Raw genomic sequence first — 20,611 nt, forward strand, 5'->3', positions numbered from 1 at the left:
TTAAGAATCTCTGACTATTCAAAACCACCCAAGGATGAGACTTCTCAAACTAATATAAAAAGTCAAACACTATTTCAGTTATTTTTCTGTATTCTAAACTACAGACTCAACTCTTAAAAAAAAAATCATTAATTCAAATTGAAGAAAGAACAGTCTCTAACATTAGCTTCCTCCCTCTCAAGCACAGCACAATACTGCCTTTCTTCCACTCAGACACTTTGGCTCATTTCTTTCAGGCTGCTGGCCTCTCTTTGTTTGCTCTGATTCCACAAACACTGCAGAATCTGCTTATGCTAATGATTACTGCAAAAACTTCAGCAAGCATTATTAACTTTCCAAAGAACAAAATGAAGATTTTTGTGTACTTCCAGCATCTTCCTTCCAGGACACAAGATATAATTCAGGTAGCACAAAAATACATACTCATATTTATGACAAATACACCATCTTTCAGGAGCTGCACTCTGCCACTGAGGCAGAGGAGTCACAGTCTAGCAAGACATTTTCAGATTTAACTGTCATTGGTAATAATAGTGAAAGCCTAAATTGTGAGCCAGATTTGCTCAGTAAATTAAAATGCAGCCCAAAGTCATTCTTAAGTATGGGAATAAAACAGCTCCTCTCAGCATTATACTAGAGATGCTGCCATTTGCAATGAAGGAAAAAATGCTTTGTTTTTTTTTGTGAAATAGGTATGACCTTTACACTCCTTGCCAATCATCCCAAAGGACTTTGTCCTGTTCCCAAATGCACACAGCTGAATTTTACAAGTATTTTACTTTCCTGAAGCCAGCATCAACTCCTGCATTTCAAGACTGCAATGTATATTCATTCATTCTGGACTATCCCAGAGATTTCCCTGCCATAAGAACAGAACATACTGAATTTCAAAAGTAAAAGAAAGACTTGCTACTTTACCTGGTATGTGTTTCATTGATATATATGACATTACGTAGACCCAAAGAAGGAATACTAGCATTGAAGAAGTTATCCTGTAAAACCAAGGAGAAGAAGATTGGAAGACCGTTTCTCTATATAAGAATAGTTGTGTCTTTACATTCCTAGTAACATTTAAAATAATGCAATGTTTTTCACCTCTATTATAAACAAAAGCCAAAGCAAAGAAGTGCTGAATTTCCTTACAAAGTATACAGAAAATGTTTTGAAATGAGAATAAAATTCAGAAAGTCACTACTCCCAACTCCAATACTTTCAGTGTATTCTCTAGGCTTTACTGCATACAGAAGAGAGAAATGTTCTGGTTACTTTCTTCAAGCCAAATTTTTTTTTATTATATTCTGGTGTAACATAAACCAGGACTTGTCACAATACAGAACTCTTATTTGAGCCAGAAATTCATTAAGCCACACTCAGCATTAGTAAAACCACGAGCCTTTTTACACTCAGCCTGTGACATCCAGTTGGACAGCGGATCAGGCATCACATAACAGCAGCCCAGGGGTGAGAATATCCATGGTTACGTGGTAAACTGCCTTCACATTCCTGCTCTGCCTGAACAACAAACTCAGTCCAGCCTCCTACATAAAGGCTCTCCTTGTCAGACTATTAACTGCTCTGGGATGAGTTTGGGAGCAGTTCCACTTCGGATAAACAAACATTCCCTGGCAGGCAGACCTGAACTTTAATCTTCCATTTTCCAGCTAAGAACCTTGACCAAAAGATTAAATATTATTTGGGCAGAAAGAAACTAATTTTAAAACCGGTACCATGCCAACAGGAAATTATAGGTCAAGTCACTGGGATTGTGCATTTCAAGGAAGTCAAAGACTGGGAAGTTAAGGAGAAAGATGGTTACCAGCAACAGCAAAGCTACAGAACAGCCTCATTACCAATTTTGCAATGGGAGACAGATAAGAGCCTTATTTGTTTGTAGTTTGTTTAGGACACTTCATTTGCCACATATTGAAAAACATGAGTGTCCTTTGTCATTTGCAAATCAGGTAGAAATTACACACTGCAGTGGGAGCAAACACTCTCACCCCATGTTAAAGCACAGCTGTGTAGTACATACAATCAACAAATTGTAACTTTAGGCACTTAAATGGAAACTTTCAATTAATACCAATTTCTCACAATGTTCACTCATAATTTTGTGCACTATGACAACTTCTTTATCTCCCAAAAATCAGCAACAAATCTGAGGATGCATCGATGAACGCCTGAGTCCACTCCAATGCTCTAACCATTAGGCTATAAACTTGCTCTGTGAAATCCATCCTCCAGGTGCCTTGTCACACTTCAGTTTTTCCTTGTTTAATTCTGCTCTGATCCTCTGTCAGGCGGAAGATGTGGTTCTGTGAGATGAAGTGAGCTAATCTCCCAGCTCTGCACCACAAGGGAGCTGCCCAGCTCCCACACTGCCATGCCCTACCCTTTCCCACCACCTCCCCACCTCGTAACTTACATCACCACTAGCACTGATGAATATCAGACCCCTTAATGAGCCAAATTCATTCAGGTAAGGCAGAAAACTAAGAGAGATGCAGGCTAAATAAATAAAGCAGGTAGTTCTGCTTGGTTGGTGAACTTTATCAGCCACAGGAGAGCAGGAAGAATGTAAGAGAGAAAAGACTTGCCACTTATAGCACCAGCAAGGTGCTAGCTTGGCCAGCTCACTAAGGAAATCTGTCTTGCTCATCTATCCCTTTTCCTTGAGATAATTAACTAAACAGACAGCTCAAAAAAAGTGAAACAGGCGGACTCTAATGAGAGGATCTGGTTTGTTATTGTCTGTGGCAAGAACGGCATCTTCTTGGGGCATAACGCAAAGAAGGACTTTATCAGGTCATGCCTCGTTCCTAAGTGAGATCTCAGGATTAGTAATTTCTTATTAAACGGACAAAATACAGAACAAGATTTTTCTTTTTAAAGTGTAATCCCCAACTTGAGAGGAATAGCCTAATTACTAATAGCCTAATGACTAAATGCATAATGGCCCTAGTCACTACACACCTTTTTACAAGTCAAAACACCCCACTGTTTGTTAGAAGCAGTCCCAGTTTCTCTAATTGCCTGTCTTGCTGCCCGTATCATACATACTCTTCACAGCACATTTGGATTTCTATCCCACATTTGTGTACCATTGCTGCAGCTTTCTATTTTGTCATAGTAATAAAGTGAAATAACAACTTTTCCTTAGTCAAAGGAAAAGGCAAGTTTTCATTTCAGTCTGGCCAACTATGGAGCTCAGTGCAGGTGTAGCTGAGTGCAATGCAAAGCCTGCGGTGTACACACAGTCAAGCCAGAGGATGAACTTGTTGCACACTACATTATGCCATTTATCAGCATTTTACATCTTCAGCCTACAGAAAACCTGCTCAATGCAGTTCAATAAAGGTCACATTTTAAATCAGCTGGCACAATGTCTCTAGTGCCACCCTCTTGACGCTGTTCCCAGCAGACAAATATCCCTGCCATTGTAACTGGCACGTCTTGCTGCCAGGATGGGCAGACAAGCCAAGAACTATTTGGGTGCACAAAACCAAGCTGTCTTCTCAAGCACAGGATTGATCTCTTCAAGTTTGAAGGGAAGTATATTGCTTACTTTCAAAACTGTGCCTATTGTGTGGATAGAGGATTAAGTATCCTAAAAATAAGCCTTAACACTTTTGTAAGCACCAAATTCCCATTACTAATCCAGTAGAGCAGATAATTTTTTCCATACATTTTCACAGTACTCATTCTGAAGAGCTCGACAGTTTTGTGCATGGAGTAAGTCCGCACTGAAAAGCAGGAGACAAAGCATCACAATAGATCTGTGTCATCCATTAATTCCATGACAAAGAAAATACAACCACAAACAAATGAGAAAAACTATATTCCTTTACAAAGTAAGAACATTCTGACCTTAATTCCGAAAGTAAGAAAACTACTGAAACTTCATTACACTGTAACTACGCATTATTGTCAAACATCATCCAGCCTGTAATCTTCTTACCCGGCTCTGGGGAGTGCATACGTAGCAACATCGTCCCACAAATGGCCTTTTTCTGCTCAGTAGAGTTTCTTTCCATTTTAAAGTGGCAGATCGGAAGAGAGGAGGCCTAGAGTTACACTCTCCCTATGGAACAAAAGAACACCATGTCAATATCCAGCAATATATGTTTTAATGGGTATTTGAAAACTTTTTATTACAGGTGCTGCCAGAAACACACACAAAATTATCACAAAAAAAAATCCTGAAATCAATGCTTATTTTTTAAAGATTTTTTCTAAAACAAATTATATCATCTCCAAATGATGTGATTTAAAAACAAAAAACAAAAACAAAAGCAAAAACATTGTGTTGTACTTGTATATCTTAAACATTGCAGCATTTGCTGATGTGTGAAATTTTAAAATAATAACTCTAATATGAAATAGCAATGAAATTTACAGCTGAGAAAAGGTGAAGAATTTAACTGTAAATTACACTCTAATGTATAGGTGCTCATAAAATGAGCAATGCATTTCAAGCTTTTACTGGACAACACCCTGTAAAATTGCAATTTGAATATACATGAAACATTAACTCCATTCACTCTGTAGGCTGTTCTTCAGCAGTTTTATTCAAATCAACATGAAAAAGGAACCACAGTTTTTTCTCCAGTGTTAGGATAAGATTACAGAATGGAAAAAATCAAAAGTAAGTGCATTTACAGAACACGTTCTGTTTGTTAGGACACAACAAAAATATACTTAACTACAAGATTTACAAAGACATTGGCTGTTCCCATTAAAGTCTACTGCATTATTGCTTCCCTGAGCATAAGCATCAGGTCCACTGGACTCAGATTTTCTAAACCAAATACTGTAAAGTTTTTTTAAAAAGGGAAGCCACAGAAACAAACCAAAATGAAAAGATAGCAAAATAAACAGAAATATGTTTAAAATAGCACCTCCAAATGGAAGAGAAGCATGGTAGAACCAGTACCTTAAAACCAGCATCACATAAGTTAGAAACACAAATACAGATTATCACATACCCAGCTAGAAAGCCAGCCCACTGAGAAACAACCAGAAAGTCAAAAGCAATGCTGAAGATGACTGAAAATAAAAATATGCACATATCACATCTGGCAAGCTGTATGAATTTGCACTTATTCCAAGGCTAGCTCTTCAACTGAAATAAACATGCACCAAAATGCTAAGCCTGGCCCACTCCGTTCTCTATCACCCTCAGTAATGCTAACTCCTCATTAACCAACTTTGCAGCAAAAATGCTTCTGCTTGCCTCCAAGCTCTGACCAAACTTACCACCACTTTCTTACAAAACCTTTGCTATCTTTTTCGCTTGCCTGCCTATAAACTACTCTCTCACAGATCTCTCTGTTACCACAGCAGCCTGCTGTGTAATGTATCCTACTCCTAGCTAGATATAAAACCCAGCTGCGAGGACATCTGTCCTTTTCCTCAACTCTGACCATGTCTCCAACCCTTCTTCTGTACCAAGTTCAAACTCCTCCTCTCCAGAGCAGTGCCTAATTCCTCCTGACCTATGCTTCTAAACCAACCAGCACCCAGCTCGTCCCCATGTGGCTTTGTGCTTCACCCAACCCTCTCCGTTCCTTCCCCCTTTGTCTCCTCCAAATCCCCAGACTCACTCAACAGAGGACACCGACTTTTAATAGGCTCTTTATTTATATCCAACAAGTTTCCTCTGCCTGCTGTACTGCATGAATAGCTCCAACTCTAACGGTTACATCACCGTGCATCTTTAGCCTCATGCTCCTTTTCCCTTGCACGTTTCAAAGAAGTACCTCTTTTGGAACAGGAACCAGCTTTCTGTTTGACTTTCTGTTTGACCTCAGTTTGCTACATAATGAAATTCTGCACATCTACTATTATATAAAATGATTACTAACATCACACCAGTAGACTGTGAGACTACGAACAGAGTTCAATATGAAGATTTTCCCTATTGAGCAACATTAGTCTTTGGCACAGCACTGAACTGTTCTTCCTTACATTTCAAGTTATATTAAAACCAAAAGTGTATCACACACTAGAGATGATTTAAAAAAAGTCCACCTTCAACTTGCATACAAAAACAAGAAAACAAAAGGTAAACATGGCCAGCCACATTGACAATTTTTACTTACCCATTCTTCATTGGAATGCTTACATCTACCAACGCTGCACTCTGCTGAGGTGGACACATAAGAAACATCTATCGTTCCAAGGGACAACGCAGTTTCATCCATGACACACGAGTTGAACCGAAGATCAGAAGCTGTAAAATAATACATACTTGTTTATAAAATATTCATGTATATATCGTTTCAGGGATGGGCATCTAACAATTAATTAGCTAACAGGTATTTTTGCACCTTTCAGTAAAAGTTAGATTCTGAAGAAGTTTCACTACAGTCAGAAACCAGCAGGATTTAACCCACCACATTCGATTTTCATGAACGTGGTATACCAATCTGCTGTGTGCATGTTTTTCCTTCCCTTCTCCTCTTCCCATTACAGCTCAACGCAGCCCGCTTAGGCTTTTCCACTGTTCTTCACTGCGTGGATTAAACCATTTGGCAACAAGGATACAAAGGACATTTCAGCCGCTTTTAAAAGTTTACTATTCTCTTGCACTACATGACCTCATTCTTTCATCATTTGCTTCTGAAGGACACCAATCAATTTGATAAAATTTCCTTTATGTTCTCTCCCAATCCTATCCCACAGTAAATTTTATGTGCCTGGTCTAGCTGCAGTCAAACCAGTTTACAACCTCCTCGGACGGAGGAGTGCTCCGTGCAAAGCACACCTCTAATTCTGAACGTGCTGCTGACATCAGTGACGTTACGGGCTCGCTGGATTAAAAAGCATTGAACAGGTCTAAAATTGCACAATTATTTTAAAATGGACGTTTTATCGTTCGTATAGCGAGCAAGGTAAATAATTCTCCCTCAAACAAACAAAAAAAGGAGGCCAAACATACCAAAACAGCTTAGAATTGTATATCTGCAAAAGTCTACACGTTAAACTATTTTGTTTTAATGTCCTATCAAAAGAGGAATCCCAGCACTTTTATCTAGAAGTAAAACATAGAGTGGCAATTCTGCCTCCTGCATCTGTCCCTGCAATGACACATTACAGCCCAGCTACAAGGCATCCAGAAGCGAGACCGTTCCCCTCCAAGATTTGCAAGAGCAAGGCCTAACAGAACTTGAGCCCAGCGCTGTGCCTCCCTTGCCCCCCTCCCCGGGCAGCCCCGACCCTCTCGCAGTACCTGCCCGCACCAGGTGCACGCAGCGGGCTCCCAGCACAAACTGGAGCCGGAGCACGCTCAGCCTCGCACTCGGGCATCGTTACACAACCTGAGTACATAAGGGAACCTCTTCTTCTTGGCTGACTCTTAAGTTTCATTTGCCTTTTTTTTTTTTTTACTAAAGCACATCAATACTCAAACTACACAATAAATACAAAAAAGAGTCCCTGAATACCTAAAGAATTCAAACGAAGCGTGTCCTCAAATCATGCTCAAGGTGACCTTGGCTGCACCTGCGTACGTAAACGGCCTTTAAAACCCGTGTCTCGGTATTTCACAGCCTGCTCGAGCGCTACCAACGTGGCACGTACCTCCGCCGAACGCTCCGCGCCGCCAGGCTCAGGCTGCGAGCCGCCCGCAGGCCGCCATCCCCGCGGGGCTGGGCGCAAGGACCCGGCGCTCTCCCGAGCTCTGCTCCCGCTCACTCCGCCACCGGGGGTACCGCGTCCCCGCCTACTGCCAAGGGGCCGGCACCGGCACCGGGACGCCGCCGGGGGTGGCCCCCGCCGGGCAGAGCCTCCGCGCCCACGCGGCTCCGAGCCGCCCGCTGCCGCCGCCGGACCGCCCCCTGCTGCCCGCCCTCGCCCCGCAGCCACCGGGGGGAGCAACCCCGGACCCGGCTTCGGCTTCGACCCCGGTCGCTACCCGCGGCGATGGCTCGGCGGCGGCCGCTGCCCCCTGCCCGCCCGGCGGCGCCGGGCCTGACGCGATTTCCTGAGCGCCCGCCGCCATGGCGCGGGCCCGCTCGGCCGCCGCGGCTCCCCTCAGCGAGCCCCACTGCGTCCCGTCTCCGCACCGCCTCAAGGGGCTCCGAGGGTCCCCGGTCCCGTCCCCTTCGGGCCAAATGTCGCCGCCCGCCGCCGCCCCCCGCCACCCCGGCCGTCGCTAGGCAGCCTCCCGGCAGCCGGCTCCACCGCCACGCTGCCTTCATACCCTCCCTCCTCCCGGCTCCTTTTCTCTCCGATTAGGGCTGCTAAAATAAAAACCCCGAAAAAAATAATACGTAAAAGCGTGTTTGTATGGGTGTACAGCAGCTCGGAGCTGTTGAAATTCGAACAATTGCAGAAAATTCGGGACAGGTATCGATCTGCCTACCTGGCCTTGCAGCACTGCCAGTTTGTCTTTTGCTGAATGCAAAAGTAAATGTTGATAGAGATTGCTGCACATAAACAAACATGGACTAATAGCATGTCTTGGCTTTGGCAGTCTTGGGCGATTTAAAGATAGCGTTTCTGGGGCTTAGTTTGAGCTACATGCCTGTGGAAAGGCTTGTATCTACGTTTCTTCTTTGAGCCTGCACTGATACTTAATACGGAGCAATACAGGTATAAAGTGACAAAAAATAATAAATCATTTTATGCTAACGCAAATATCCCATTTACAGTCTTTTTTTTTAAGTCACCGAAGGACGAAGGATGTATTCTCCTTCTAGATGCCACTTCAAACTTAGGACAAATGAGAATTACCCATGCTTTTCACACTTAAATGAAATGTGCGAGACTCGATAGAAAACCAAACTGCTACATGCATTTGTAAATTGCCCTATTTCCCGTGACTGAGTATCTGAGGAGAATATTTACTATTCTTTAAAAAAAAAAAAAAATGCTTTCTTAAAAGTATTCTACAGCTTATGGGCCAGAAGAGTTTTTAGATCCCTGCTTAGCAAGGAAAGATACTCTATTTGTTGTAAGGTGGACTTCGGAGTTTACACCTACTTTTCAAACCACAACAATATAACATGATCTCATGAAACACACAATTCTTTTAAAAAGATCGTGTTTCTGCAATAAAACACAGTGCAGCACTAGTGCACAGCATATAGAAAAGCACCACCTCCTAGGGTGTTGTATTTTGTATAGCAGAAGAACAATCCCCAATTGTATTTCTCACAGCACATTCACAACTGAAGTTTTCTCCCAGTTTTCTCATCATCGAGGCCAAGAATTCCAGCCTTGGTTAGCGCTGTGTGTGTCAGTTCTCATGATGATTAGTTCAGATAGTGCCAAACACCCCCTTACAAGTTCTGGCCAAGTTCTGGCCTCCCAAAAGCATCACAGCCAGCGTCTGGCCACTTTGGAATTACAAGCCCATAGCTGACCAGCTTTGTAACAAAGACTTTGACTTCATACCAACTTCTTCCTGAATAGATTTACTGAAGGTCAGCAAGAAAGGGAGGGCAGATTCAGCTTTCGTTTGTGCCTGCTGAAGCTAAATGGATTTGTAACTGCTTCGCTAATCTGAGTCTAGCCTAGGAGGCTGTCTATATGAAAAGAAAATACATAAGGATTTCATCGATCGAGTCGGAGCACTTCTGTCAGACCAGTGACTCAGTTACTGACCTCAGCCCAGCGCCACTTGCATTACGAGCACCTCACTGCCTCCCTCGGGTGCCGCGGGTCCAGCCAGTCAGCAGGGCCACGTCCTGCTGTCAGGCCTGAGGGGGGAAAAGCTGCATCCAAAGGGGAGGCTCTGAACACTGCTCAGAGAAGTGAAATCTAGCATTGCATCACTTATTGTGGTAACTCTCCTTGCATACAGAGCTCATCACAACAGCTGTGGTCCCAGTGTAATGCTGCCGCCTCATTCTGATCACAGTGTCTAGGATGGGCCGGGCTAGGTGGATGAGGCGCAATGAGGCACCCCGAGCTGTGGCTAATGGGGCAGAGCTGATCTAAAAAAATCACTCTGGAGGAAATGATTCAACAGCTAGATCGTGTGACAGCTGAACAAAACAGAGATGGCAGTGAATGCTTATATCTAGAGTTCAAGAAAATGCAACAAACGTAAAACAGTTACAATTGTAATTAGTGCTGACTAATCATTTTGTTGCTCCATTGCATTTGTATTTTTACTTGGGAACGTCCTAGTAGGTACTTTACATTATAAAAGACCATTTGTATTTCTTACATGCAATTTTACCTTCTCCAGGTATGGAATTGCTTTGATATTTTTTCCCCTTTCGCACAGTTTTTAGTGTCAAAATATGGGATCAAACAGTGCACTCGGTTTCGGCATGCTATGATGTAACTCTGAGCAAACTCCCAGCCACGGAGTATACAGGGCTGGTCTGCATCACTCCCCTCTAACAGATGAACTGTAGTGCATTCAGAATCTAATATGGATCCTTTTTCAGGCTGGAAAGTGGTTATTTCTTTGATAGTAGTACAGGTAACAGAACAAAACCTCAATGGCCTTATCATCATTTTTTGCAATTTCTGCAGTCTGTGTTAGTATCATTTATGAGTAGACTGCTTAGGCAGTTCTCTAAACTGTTTTGAAAAAATAGCAAATAAATACTGTATTTTACTTAAACATACTGCTTGTGTGTAATAATAATAATAATAATAATTTGTTTCTGGTATGATTTTGAAGCAGTGTCCTTGTTTTTCTAACCTTAGCGAATTCTTGGCTTATTGTAAAATAAATCCAGAGATAATTTTGCCACTCATCTGAAAAGGATAAAGAATTAGTCCAATGGCAACTGCAGCTCAGCAAGATCTTTTTACAGGATACACTTGTATAAATCCTCAGGCTTAATAGTAAAATCTCATTTCAGTATTCAGGGCTTGGTGCTGATGTGTTGCCATGGAATCAGGCAAATGGGAAAAAAATTTGGAATGCTGTAAAGGAACAGGCTTTGAGGGCTGCATGTACTCCAAAAAACTCAAGTACTGCTGAGCCTTGCTTCCAGAAAACAGGGACTCTGCCCGGCTGCTATTGAAGTCAATGGGAGGCTTGCCACTGACCTCTGTAGGAGTGGGAGCTCGCCTCAGTTTTGCAATACATCTTTTTAAACTTAAACTGAGGTGTTTACTGTGCCTATGAGTCCAGCGAGGTAATTTGCATTTTATGGCAAACCAAGAGATCCCTGGCTCTCCGTGAACAAGCTGCATACCACTGTGCATAGCTGCCTGCAAATGAGAAGGAGCTGGTAGGATTCATTTTTTGTCACTAAGGATTAGTCCTTCCAACATTCACATTCCTCAAGAAGCGTCCAGCGGAGTGCAACAAAGTACCTGTTTGCTACAGGATGCTGTGGGGGCAAAGGGGGACCTGGGAAGAGGAGGACTTCTTTTACATCGTGGCTACCCGTGCCCTGCACCCCAGCTCGCCTTCAGCAATTCCCATGATGTCACTTTTAGTAATAGAGACACGTTTACAAAAGAGTACACAGCATCCTCTTTAAAAAGAAACTTTCAGCCCAGGGAGCGCTACAAAAGTTAGGAAACCAAAAACTGCATGAGGAGGGAATAAAGACGCAGACAAAGATTCATTGTTTGCAGCGACCGGACTTGACCTCACGTGACTATGAACAATAATGAATATGCAATTTGGCAGTCGCAGGACTCGATGTCAGCAGTATTTTCTTTGGTATACAATATACTAAGAGCATTTGAGAATGGCAAATGGCCATGAAATGGACTGATAAGATTGTACATAGAAATGGTTTGACTATACTTTATATCTCTTTTCAGGACAAATGATTTCTTCTCATCTATTTCATCTCCCTTATCTCGAGAACAAGAGCAAAATTCATTAAGAGCACAGTGACTCTCTCCGATGTCATACAGCACATTGTGATTCTGTAATTTCTTCTCATTCAAATATCATATTTGCTACTTGAAAAGATAAGGGCATTTCAGCCCAACCTGCTCCTTGCTTTTCCCTTGAATTTGGAATTCATATAGTACAAAAATGGGTTTTGTTCTAATGGAAAGCATTATTGGATTAAAACCAGTATAACTAGCTTTTAAACTTTCAGACAACATAGCGCCATTTATCTATCAATCAATTGCACACATACTTGTATTACCTACAAATCAGAAAATCTTAAGTATCCAAATGAATTTGCCAGCATTATTAATTTAGGGACACTTACTGACAGAATTTGGAACAAGATTCTCCCACGCTCAGACCTCAAGCAATTTTCTAGCATAACAATTCAAGCTTCCCCATACCTGTGGTGAATAAGGGGTGCATTTTGTAAGAGCAGGCATTTCAGTTCTCTGCTTTTGCTTGTGGAGGATATTTGCAAAGTTGATTTTATCTCAGAGTTGATTTTATCTCAAAAATAACAAAGATGAAACATTGATTTATTGTATATTGGTCTTAAATACTGTGGGATACATCAAAAATATTATGCATTTGTAAATCATTAAAACCATTGTGTGTGTAGAACTCTGTTATATAAAGGATAAAGTCAGCTTTGTTTCCGTAGATATTTCAAGTTCCACTAAGGGCTTTATTTTATGTCAAGCCCAAAGGACTTTTACTTGTTGCCAAGTCCCCCACAGAAGACAGTGAGAAGGCCAATTTCCTCTCATTTGGTTGCATCTCTAAGAATGCAAAGCTGCACTCTCACCCTCCAAAGAAACAACCAAGAAATGGAAATAAAGAAATCAAAGAAATCTGGGAGTTGAGGGCAGTGAGGACCATTTTGGAGAAGAAAAAAAAAAAAAATATATATATATATATATATATATATATAAAAAGCATAGCATAAAAATAAATCACAAAATCGTGATCTTATCAAATTCACTGTGACTAATCCTTGAGGGATGGCAAATTTTTCTAGAATAACACAACCCCTAATTATCCTGCGATGCTAGACAAATCTTTTATCAGTATCTCCAAACGAGGTAGGTTTTACTGCTGAGGTGGGCTCTGCTCTGCAGCAGGTGCCTTTAGAAGGGCTTTTCACATCTCACAACTTAAAGCACTGTGGATATTGGAAGTCAGGATCACAGACAGCCATTCCAACCACCAGTGCAGAAGAGTTTTTAGAACAGATTATGACACGGGGTTTCAATCACACAATGTCACACCCCTGCCCTATATTATGGGTATTCAGGACCTTAGCCACCAAGGTCTCCCAGCCCGGAGCCCTGGTGTCGGACACTAGCCATGGAGCTGCTGCCACTGGCCATCACATCCCCAGGCATGGGAGAGGCGTTGGTACTGCACTGACAAGGCCGGTGTCAAATCATAGGTGCTGCCATGTGACCACAGAAGAGGCTTAATGCTTCTGACATGAAAGCCATAAGACTCATTGGTTGGGAGATTGTGTCAGAATCTCTGGGACATCTTTTGCAAACACCTCGGGAGGTCTATGGGGTCTGTTCTGACCTGGTGCAGTGGTCCTGACGCAGACTGCCACATGGACTTGATCATCCTCGTGGGTCTCTTCCAACTCAGGATATTCTGTGATTCGATACATTCCAGTGAAGAAGTCATAACCCCCATATTTTCCAGTCTCCTGTTTGATTATCTGTTCTGCAGGTGAGCAGAGCCATCTCCAAAATGCAAGCTCCCCACAACCCTCTGCCCAATTTAGCTGGGCAAAAAAAAGGAGTTCACTGATTTTGGTTCTGCAAAAAGTAAACCTGAACTTTCCGTAGTTGTCTAGACATATTTCTTTTTTGCTTTTGGAAGTCAGTCTGACGGAAAAATACAAGGTCTCTAGGCTTCAGGTTGTCATATATATCTATAATTTTACATTATTGCAATTTTATCTATAAACAACAAAAAAAATAAACAAAAAGGAAGCTATACATTTTGTTTCAGCACTACAAAATTGACTAAGAACACTGATGAGTTGTGTTGTGGTTTTTTTTGCCTTTGGCCTTCTCTTTGCACTAATCTGGCTTCACTGGTTACATTTCTATTCTGACATTCAAATCATGTTGAGAAATTTTCCCACAGTTTGTTTCCCAAGCAAAAGCATTTTTCCTACTCATTTGTGTGTGTTCTGGATCTGGAAACCGCAGAAAAATATTCTTGAGTTCTATGCCTAGGCCAACAACTGTACTCTACTGCCAGATTTCACAAGCTATCAGTAAGCATTCGATGAAAATAATACTGATTGACTGGGCAAAAGTGTAACTTTCTGTTATTAAATAACAGATATTCATCTCACAACAGGATAAAATCCTACTCATTTTTTATTTTTTTTTAAAATGCTTGAAGCATAACCTAGTAATTTCCCAAGCTCCTTATACCTTTTTGACATCAGAAATCTTTTATGCATGTACCCTAGACTATTAAATTGCTTAATTATTCCTGGATATTCACTTGGAATAGCAGAATTCTTGAATATCTTCTCTTGTAAATAAATGATATTTTTGCAGCTCTGTCTTTTCCACTTTATCAAAGGTCAGTGCATATTACTAGCTTGGTATTTTGTACATGGTCAACCATTGCTTCAGGAAAATTACATGGTGCATAGCGTGACAGGGCGGTTTTGTAAAGCTCTTTGTGGGCTTAGGACTGAGTCGCTCCACAGGTCTTTTGGATTTAGGATCGTGGATTTAGGAACCATGTTTATTCTACACTTTCCTCTTTATTTCTCTCTCCATAGCAAGAGCAAAGCAAAAGAAGTTTTTGGAGGGTTTTTGTTTACCTTATATTCAGTGAGAGTTACTGCAGCATCTCCCAGATCAAACTGAGCTCCACCACTCAAGCTGAGTGGTTTCCCTAGCTTTTCTTGTTGATGAATTTTCTGTGCATTTTCACCTGTGACATTTCTCATATATATTTTTTTGCAGTTATTATTCAGTATTTCTTATATACACATTAAGAATGTGATAACTAAGTTAACAAATTAAAAAAAAAAAATACAAGCAACAAACAACCACCATGGGAAGCACTGCCAATGAAATGGGGATAAAAATGTTATACAGAAATTGGATGTACGTAGGGACCAAAATAAAAGGGATGAAAGAGTGCACCGAGAAACAAACAAATTCACTATAAATTATCATTGTGATAAGTTAGAAATGGTAAAACAAACAAACGATCAATCAAACAAAAAACACCTTGAGGTTTAAGTTGACAATAGCATGAGCAACTAACATGGTGCCACATCTAGTTGTATTTCCAACACAACTAGAATATATTCCTGCATTATTTGGAAAGTGTTGTTATTAGGAAAGATATAAAACCTTGTCTACAATACCACGTTCAGTGCAGCTACCATTCTCCCAAGCAGATGACTTCCCACTGTAACAGGTACAGAGGAGGGCTAATAGAATAATCTTTACAAGTTCATGGTGATTAACTCTAAAAAAAACAATGATCAGGAAGGAGGCTTCTTTCTAGAAATCCCTCAGGGAAAACACCGTACAGGGAAGTACGCCAGCGTGAGCTACAAGGTAAAATCGGCACAACATAAAGCAAATGAGTAAGCACTGGCCAGATTGGAAACTGGAAAAGGCTCCTATGCAGCTAAGAGGTAATTTCTGGAACAGCCTTTCAAGAGGATTGTGGTGCAAAAAATAGATTTATCATGGGATCATCCAGACATTTCTGGCCATTCTTTGTTCAGTTTTAGCTCCTCTGGTGAATCATTAGTGCATCTGGACCAGGAGGTATCATCAATAATCCCAATATGATGAAAGATGAAGCAAGATTTCATAGTTTGTTTACATTAGGATCACAAATTGTAGCTATAAATATCTTAGACACCATATTTTAACTAATATTTCAAGGGCTAACATAGTTATCTGTTCATGATCAGCCCTCTAAGTGAGAGCCAATATATTTTGAAACGTGATTTATTTTCTAATCTAGGCCTTGTTAAATCTCATACAGCCTGGGTCACATTGATCTTGAGAAAAAGTTATCTATATCTCTGTACTTGCAAAATCTGGAAGCAGAACAACCAATGATCAAAGAGCCTGAATGCCATTTTGCAACTTCACTGTCAGTAGCACAGCCCACTCTCTCCACTTCTCTGTTCCATCTATCCCTCTGGTAAATATATATAAGATGGCTTCTGAACATAGATGTGACACATTTTATATTCACGTGTTCAGTTGATATTCACAACTGAAAAAGGCTCCACTCAAAGAAAGGTGTGCATTTTCAGAGGACCACAACGGAAAATATATGCTGATGGGACACTGCAGTAAAGAAATGCTTTAAATCTAACTTGTGGGGCTTGCTATTGGGATTCAAATTAATCATTCAGGAAAGTGTTAAATTAATGTCAGAGAAGGAAAGGAGGTAAGTGTTACTATAGTTAACAACATTGCAAATTACAACCCTGTCTACAATCCTGATTTAGATTTAAATAATTTTTTAATTTTTCTTAAACTCAGATTTCCCCCTAATCTCAAGTCTCTTCAGTTTTCTCCATTCCAGGCTAAACTCCGTAGTTAGTGCAATGTCCAAGACATGTTTAGACTCTTTCCCTGGTACAGATGCCAGCTTGGCTTAATTAAAACTAGATTAAATAAAAGAAAACGGCCTAACACAGTAGATCATGCATAAAATGAAAAAAAACTTTGTGACTGTTGACTTCTGACATCTTCTCTGCCTACATGTTATCGTGTTTTGGATGATCTAGCCTGAAATCCCTGGGGTAAAAACATGGCAATACAAAAGTCAGTGGTGAAACTCCCACCCAAACCAGGAGAGCTGCATCACACTGTTACATGCTAAAAATATAACAGGCACTATATTACAGGGTAACACAGCTACATGTTTTCTGGTGCCTATTAGAACTTATACTGGCCTTCTGATTTAATAAAGCATTTGGTTTATGTAGGAATGATTTAATCAAGGTAAAATTATTTCAACCAAGAGTAACTTTTGAAAACATGCTTACATTTATCAGTCGTGATTTGTCCAGGATACCTCATGGAACTGCAATCTATGCATCCTTTCGTAACAGGCATTAAGAAGCAGTTACACAACTTAATGCAAACACCACCAACAGATGAAAAACCCATGGCACAGACAGGATCTTGAGTAATAGTCAAAGCAGTGCCAGAAAGCAAATTCTACCTGCAGAAAGCTTTTTTTTTTTTTTTTTTTTTTTTTTTCCTTTTTCCATGTTAAGTGCACCTCAAGAGATGGTCTGAATTTCGGTGGCTGGTAGGCAGGTAGTAAGTACCTTTGTAAGTCTTAATGCACAGTCTGCCAAAAAGTGGCACTTAATTGTAAAACTTTTGTTTTTCAAAGCTTACTAATACAAACTTTGACCAACACTGACACAAAACGTGTGTGCAATTCAACTCATATCTTTACTGACTGCAATAATAAACTTTTGATCTAAAACAAACAGATCATTAGCAAACAGATATTGTTGTGCACTGTGGTTACTTGGGCCTCTCTCCTCCTGTGATCCCTTTCTTTCACTCACTGTTCACATGCTTCAAGTTTGATGTGTGAGCCTGTCTTCGTGGTGCCAGGGCCTTGCAGCTTTCTGAAATTCAGCACAAATAAGGAACACATGCCATTTCTCTGGGCACAGTTTATTAGTGCCCCTTAATCATAACTGGCAATGCTTTCATCTCAGACATTAGCTTAGGTCACAGGGTATGTCTAAATTCAGGCAGCCATGCCCGTAGATAGAGGTAATCTAACTTCAAGAAACATTATTCCATTAGCTATCTGCACTATCTTCAGAATACTTTTTGAAGTTGGTGCTATTTCTTGATAAATGATTCTCATTTTCTACAAAAGGTGCATTCCAAGACCCCTTTCAGATACTTTATACTGCAGAGATTTAATTGCCATACAGATTATTTGATGGGACAGATTGCAGTCACTTGACATCAGTAGAAACTGGGATGACTCCAGATTTTTACTGGTATTCTACAACTACTTGTATTCTCCAAATTTCTAGTAGTATTCTACAAAAAATAAAAAATAAAAATAAAAAATCCCAGCCACTATAAAAGACTCAAATTCAAGACTCACATGCATAGCAAGACATAACTGTATGGTCAGAAATACTTTTTGAGAGATGCCTACTTTATCAGCGTTTAGCTACGTTACATCTTTAGAAAATACTCAAGTATTTTATATACCATCATGCCTGGAAGGATACACTTCCAGGGCTTTTTTAATGCAACATCGCCTGCTTCCTTGACTGAGATGTTTGCAATGGGTGAAGTGGGTAACATGCTTGCACTGAAGATATTCAAACAGCAGTAAAATATTAGCACCGGATGATTAAAGCACATGGATCTGGGCTGCATTGAAGGGACATGAATGCTGAAAGAAGGGAAAGATTTGTTTTTACCTTTTTCTTCATAGCTTGATCAACTCATCCAACTTCTAACCTGCTAGTCTGAGGTCTTTTATTTTCCTTTTTGATTTTCCTTGTTTTAAGCTTCAGTGTCTCCAAAACCTCAGCCACTTGGGAATACTTAAATACATTCATTGTCACTAAAAATAAAAATTAGTCGTCAAAGAACAAGGACCAGGCTTAAGAACTACCTGAAAACCTGCCCCCTCCTGATTCACCCTTTCCCATTGTTTTTCCATCTTCTTTCAACAGAAAGCAACTATGTCAGCGCATTGGGTTGTTTTGTTTTTGGTTAAAAAAATGCTAAAAACAAGAGACCAGCTGGGAGGTCTACAGTGAGCTAGTAGGGAGATGGGTGAGCTAGTATGGGAGATGATCCACATGAAAAGTAAGAGGTTAGCAAAACCCTGACTCTGGTCCAAGCACAGAGATGGGAGGAAGAGCTCAGGGAGGGGCAGGAGCTGTGCCTAGTATCCCTGCCATTAGCAGATGCGTATGTGCAATTGTGCTCCACGAGTCATATCCTACCTCTTGTGGGGAGAAGTGTTGTTTCGTAAAATTGAATTAGAACAGAACATAAGGATGGGGGAGGGAGAGTCCCAGGAGGAAAAGAGACTTCATGGAGAATGAGGTCAAACCTCTGCTGAAAAAAAGTACATTCTTTACATGATTATCCAGGTTAAGGCTTAGTTTTGTTTTCTGGGGGGTGAAAAAAGGAGAATAACTTAAATACTCCTAGCATGCTTTTTCCCTCATTTCAATTTCCATTTTAAATATACATATATACACACACATTTTTTAGTTTTGTTTGTATGCTGAGAATTCAATTTACCAAAACATATTTGAATTTAATCCCTAACGAAAAGTATTTTAGTTTGTCAAAGCCCTTAAAAGCCCCTATTTTAGCCCTGTCAAAGCCCCTCATTTGTCAAAGCCCTTAAAAGCAGAGTCATCACCAAAGGATGATTTTCTTGAACAAGGTGTTCTCCTAAATAGTATTCTTTGCTACAGCTTACATCCAATTCAGCCGTGACTGAAAACACTGTAATTATATCAGTCAGGAACTTTTTTTTTTCTTAATGAAATAGCTTGCTAAGTGGTTTCTACCACCTACATATTGGAGGCCACTATACTATCATATAGGCTACCTTCCTTCCTTGCAAAATCACCCCACTATTGGCAAAGTGCCACTATATCTCTATATACATGCCTAACTGCTGCGTACAAACTAAGGATCTATGAGTACGGGAGAATCTGGGAAAACGTGATGAAGCATTTATTTATTGTCCTCTGAATTCCTTTTATCTTCATCTCTTAATTTTTTTTAATGCTTGTTTGTACTGGTTACTCCAGAATTGTCTGTCATCTACAACATCCTAATTGTATTGCTTTAACTAACAGATATGAAATATTATTCTGCAGATTTATTTTTAACTGTGGATTTTCCTTCCTTGATTAAAAAGTGACAAGGACCATACAAAAAGATAATTGTAAAGCAGGTCACAATTCTAAATAAAATAAATAAATAACACTTAAGTTTCTCTGTCCTAAACAATTCAGTTCCCTTTGCTCATTGTAGGAGACTTGCAAACTATGAATTTCCCACTCCTCACTCTGCCTGCTAGTATCCTGAGCACTGTATGGGCACCTCTAGCTATATTTTCTTTTCCTTTTCAGGAAAAAGAAAAGATTTTCTTTTCCTCTCCAGGGGAAGAAGAAAAACAAACAAACAAACAAAACAACAGACAAAATAGCCACCATCTTACCACATCTGACCAGTGCTGACAAATGCGTGGTCACGAACAAGGACAGAAGTTACATCTGCCTGGATGAAGCATGATTCATATTTAGAGGGGAAGTACTCAGGAGATGTGCCAGGGATTATCTCCGTCCCCTGCTGTTTTATCTGCCTTGCTGAGGCATTTACATGGCTCCCACTACTGTGCCCAAATACATAGGAACATACAGCTATTCTTACAACACCCAAGTAAAGAGGAGAGATTATATGGGTTATCTCAGGTCAGAAGTTTGAAGCCGAACAGATCATTACACTGACTTCACAAGCACTTGATCAGTAGAAGGTGTTTATCAACTATTTCTATATAAATCAACACCTAGCCCCATTCCTAAAACATTTAGGCTACTAAAAAAGTCATCAAGAATTCCCATCTTGGAGGCTTTATTGGAAAGGAACCAATGGTTCTACTGAACAGGTGTTTGGCTCATAGCAGCTTCTTTTGGTTCACATCAAATGCTCTGGCTGTCAAGATAAATATATTTCATAATAAGACTTCTAAATTTCTATT

The 20,611-nt window shown here is 40.4% G+C and overlaps 1 protein-coding gene across 6 annotated transcripts in view; it reads right to left on the reverse strand.

Annotated features, from left to right (window-relative positions):
* Positions 1–20,611, reverse strand: part of GPAM (glycerol-3-phosphate acyltransferase, mitochondrial) — a 48,807-nt gene that overhangs the window by 23,177 nt on the left and 5,019 nt on the right. Inside the window, exons 1-4 of one of the 6 annotated variants that reach the window (XM_040564118.1) lie at positions 7,582–7,776; positions 6,102–6,232; positions 3,959–4,081; positions 919–992 (exon numbers count right to left, since the gene is read on the reverse strand). In XM_040564118.1, coding sequence (XP_040420052.1) covers positions 919–992; positions 3,959–4,081; positions 6,102–6,203 — 299 coding nt within the window. In that variant the 5' untranslated portion in view covers positions 6,204–6,232; positions 7,582–7,776. Of the gene's footprint in view, positions 1–918; positions 993–3,958; positions 4,082–6,101; positions 6,233–6,329; positions 6,352–7,231; positions 7,332–7,445; positions 7,777–20,611 lie in introns of those variants that run through there. The other 5 variants (XM_040564123.1, XM_040564119.1, XM_040564122.1 and 2 more) reach the window with 5 other exon arrangements.

Source organism: Cygnus olor, chromosome 7, assembly GCF_009769625.2.
Source record: "Cygnus olor isolate bCygOlo1 chromosome 7, bCygOlo1.pri.v2, whole genome shotgun sequence".
Lineage (NCBI taxonomy): Eukaryota > Metazoa > Chordata > Aves > Anseriformes > Anatidae > Cygnus > Cygnus olor.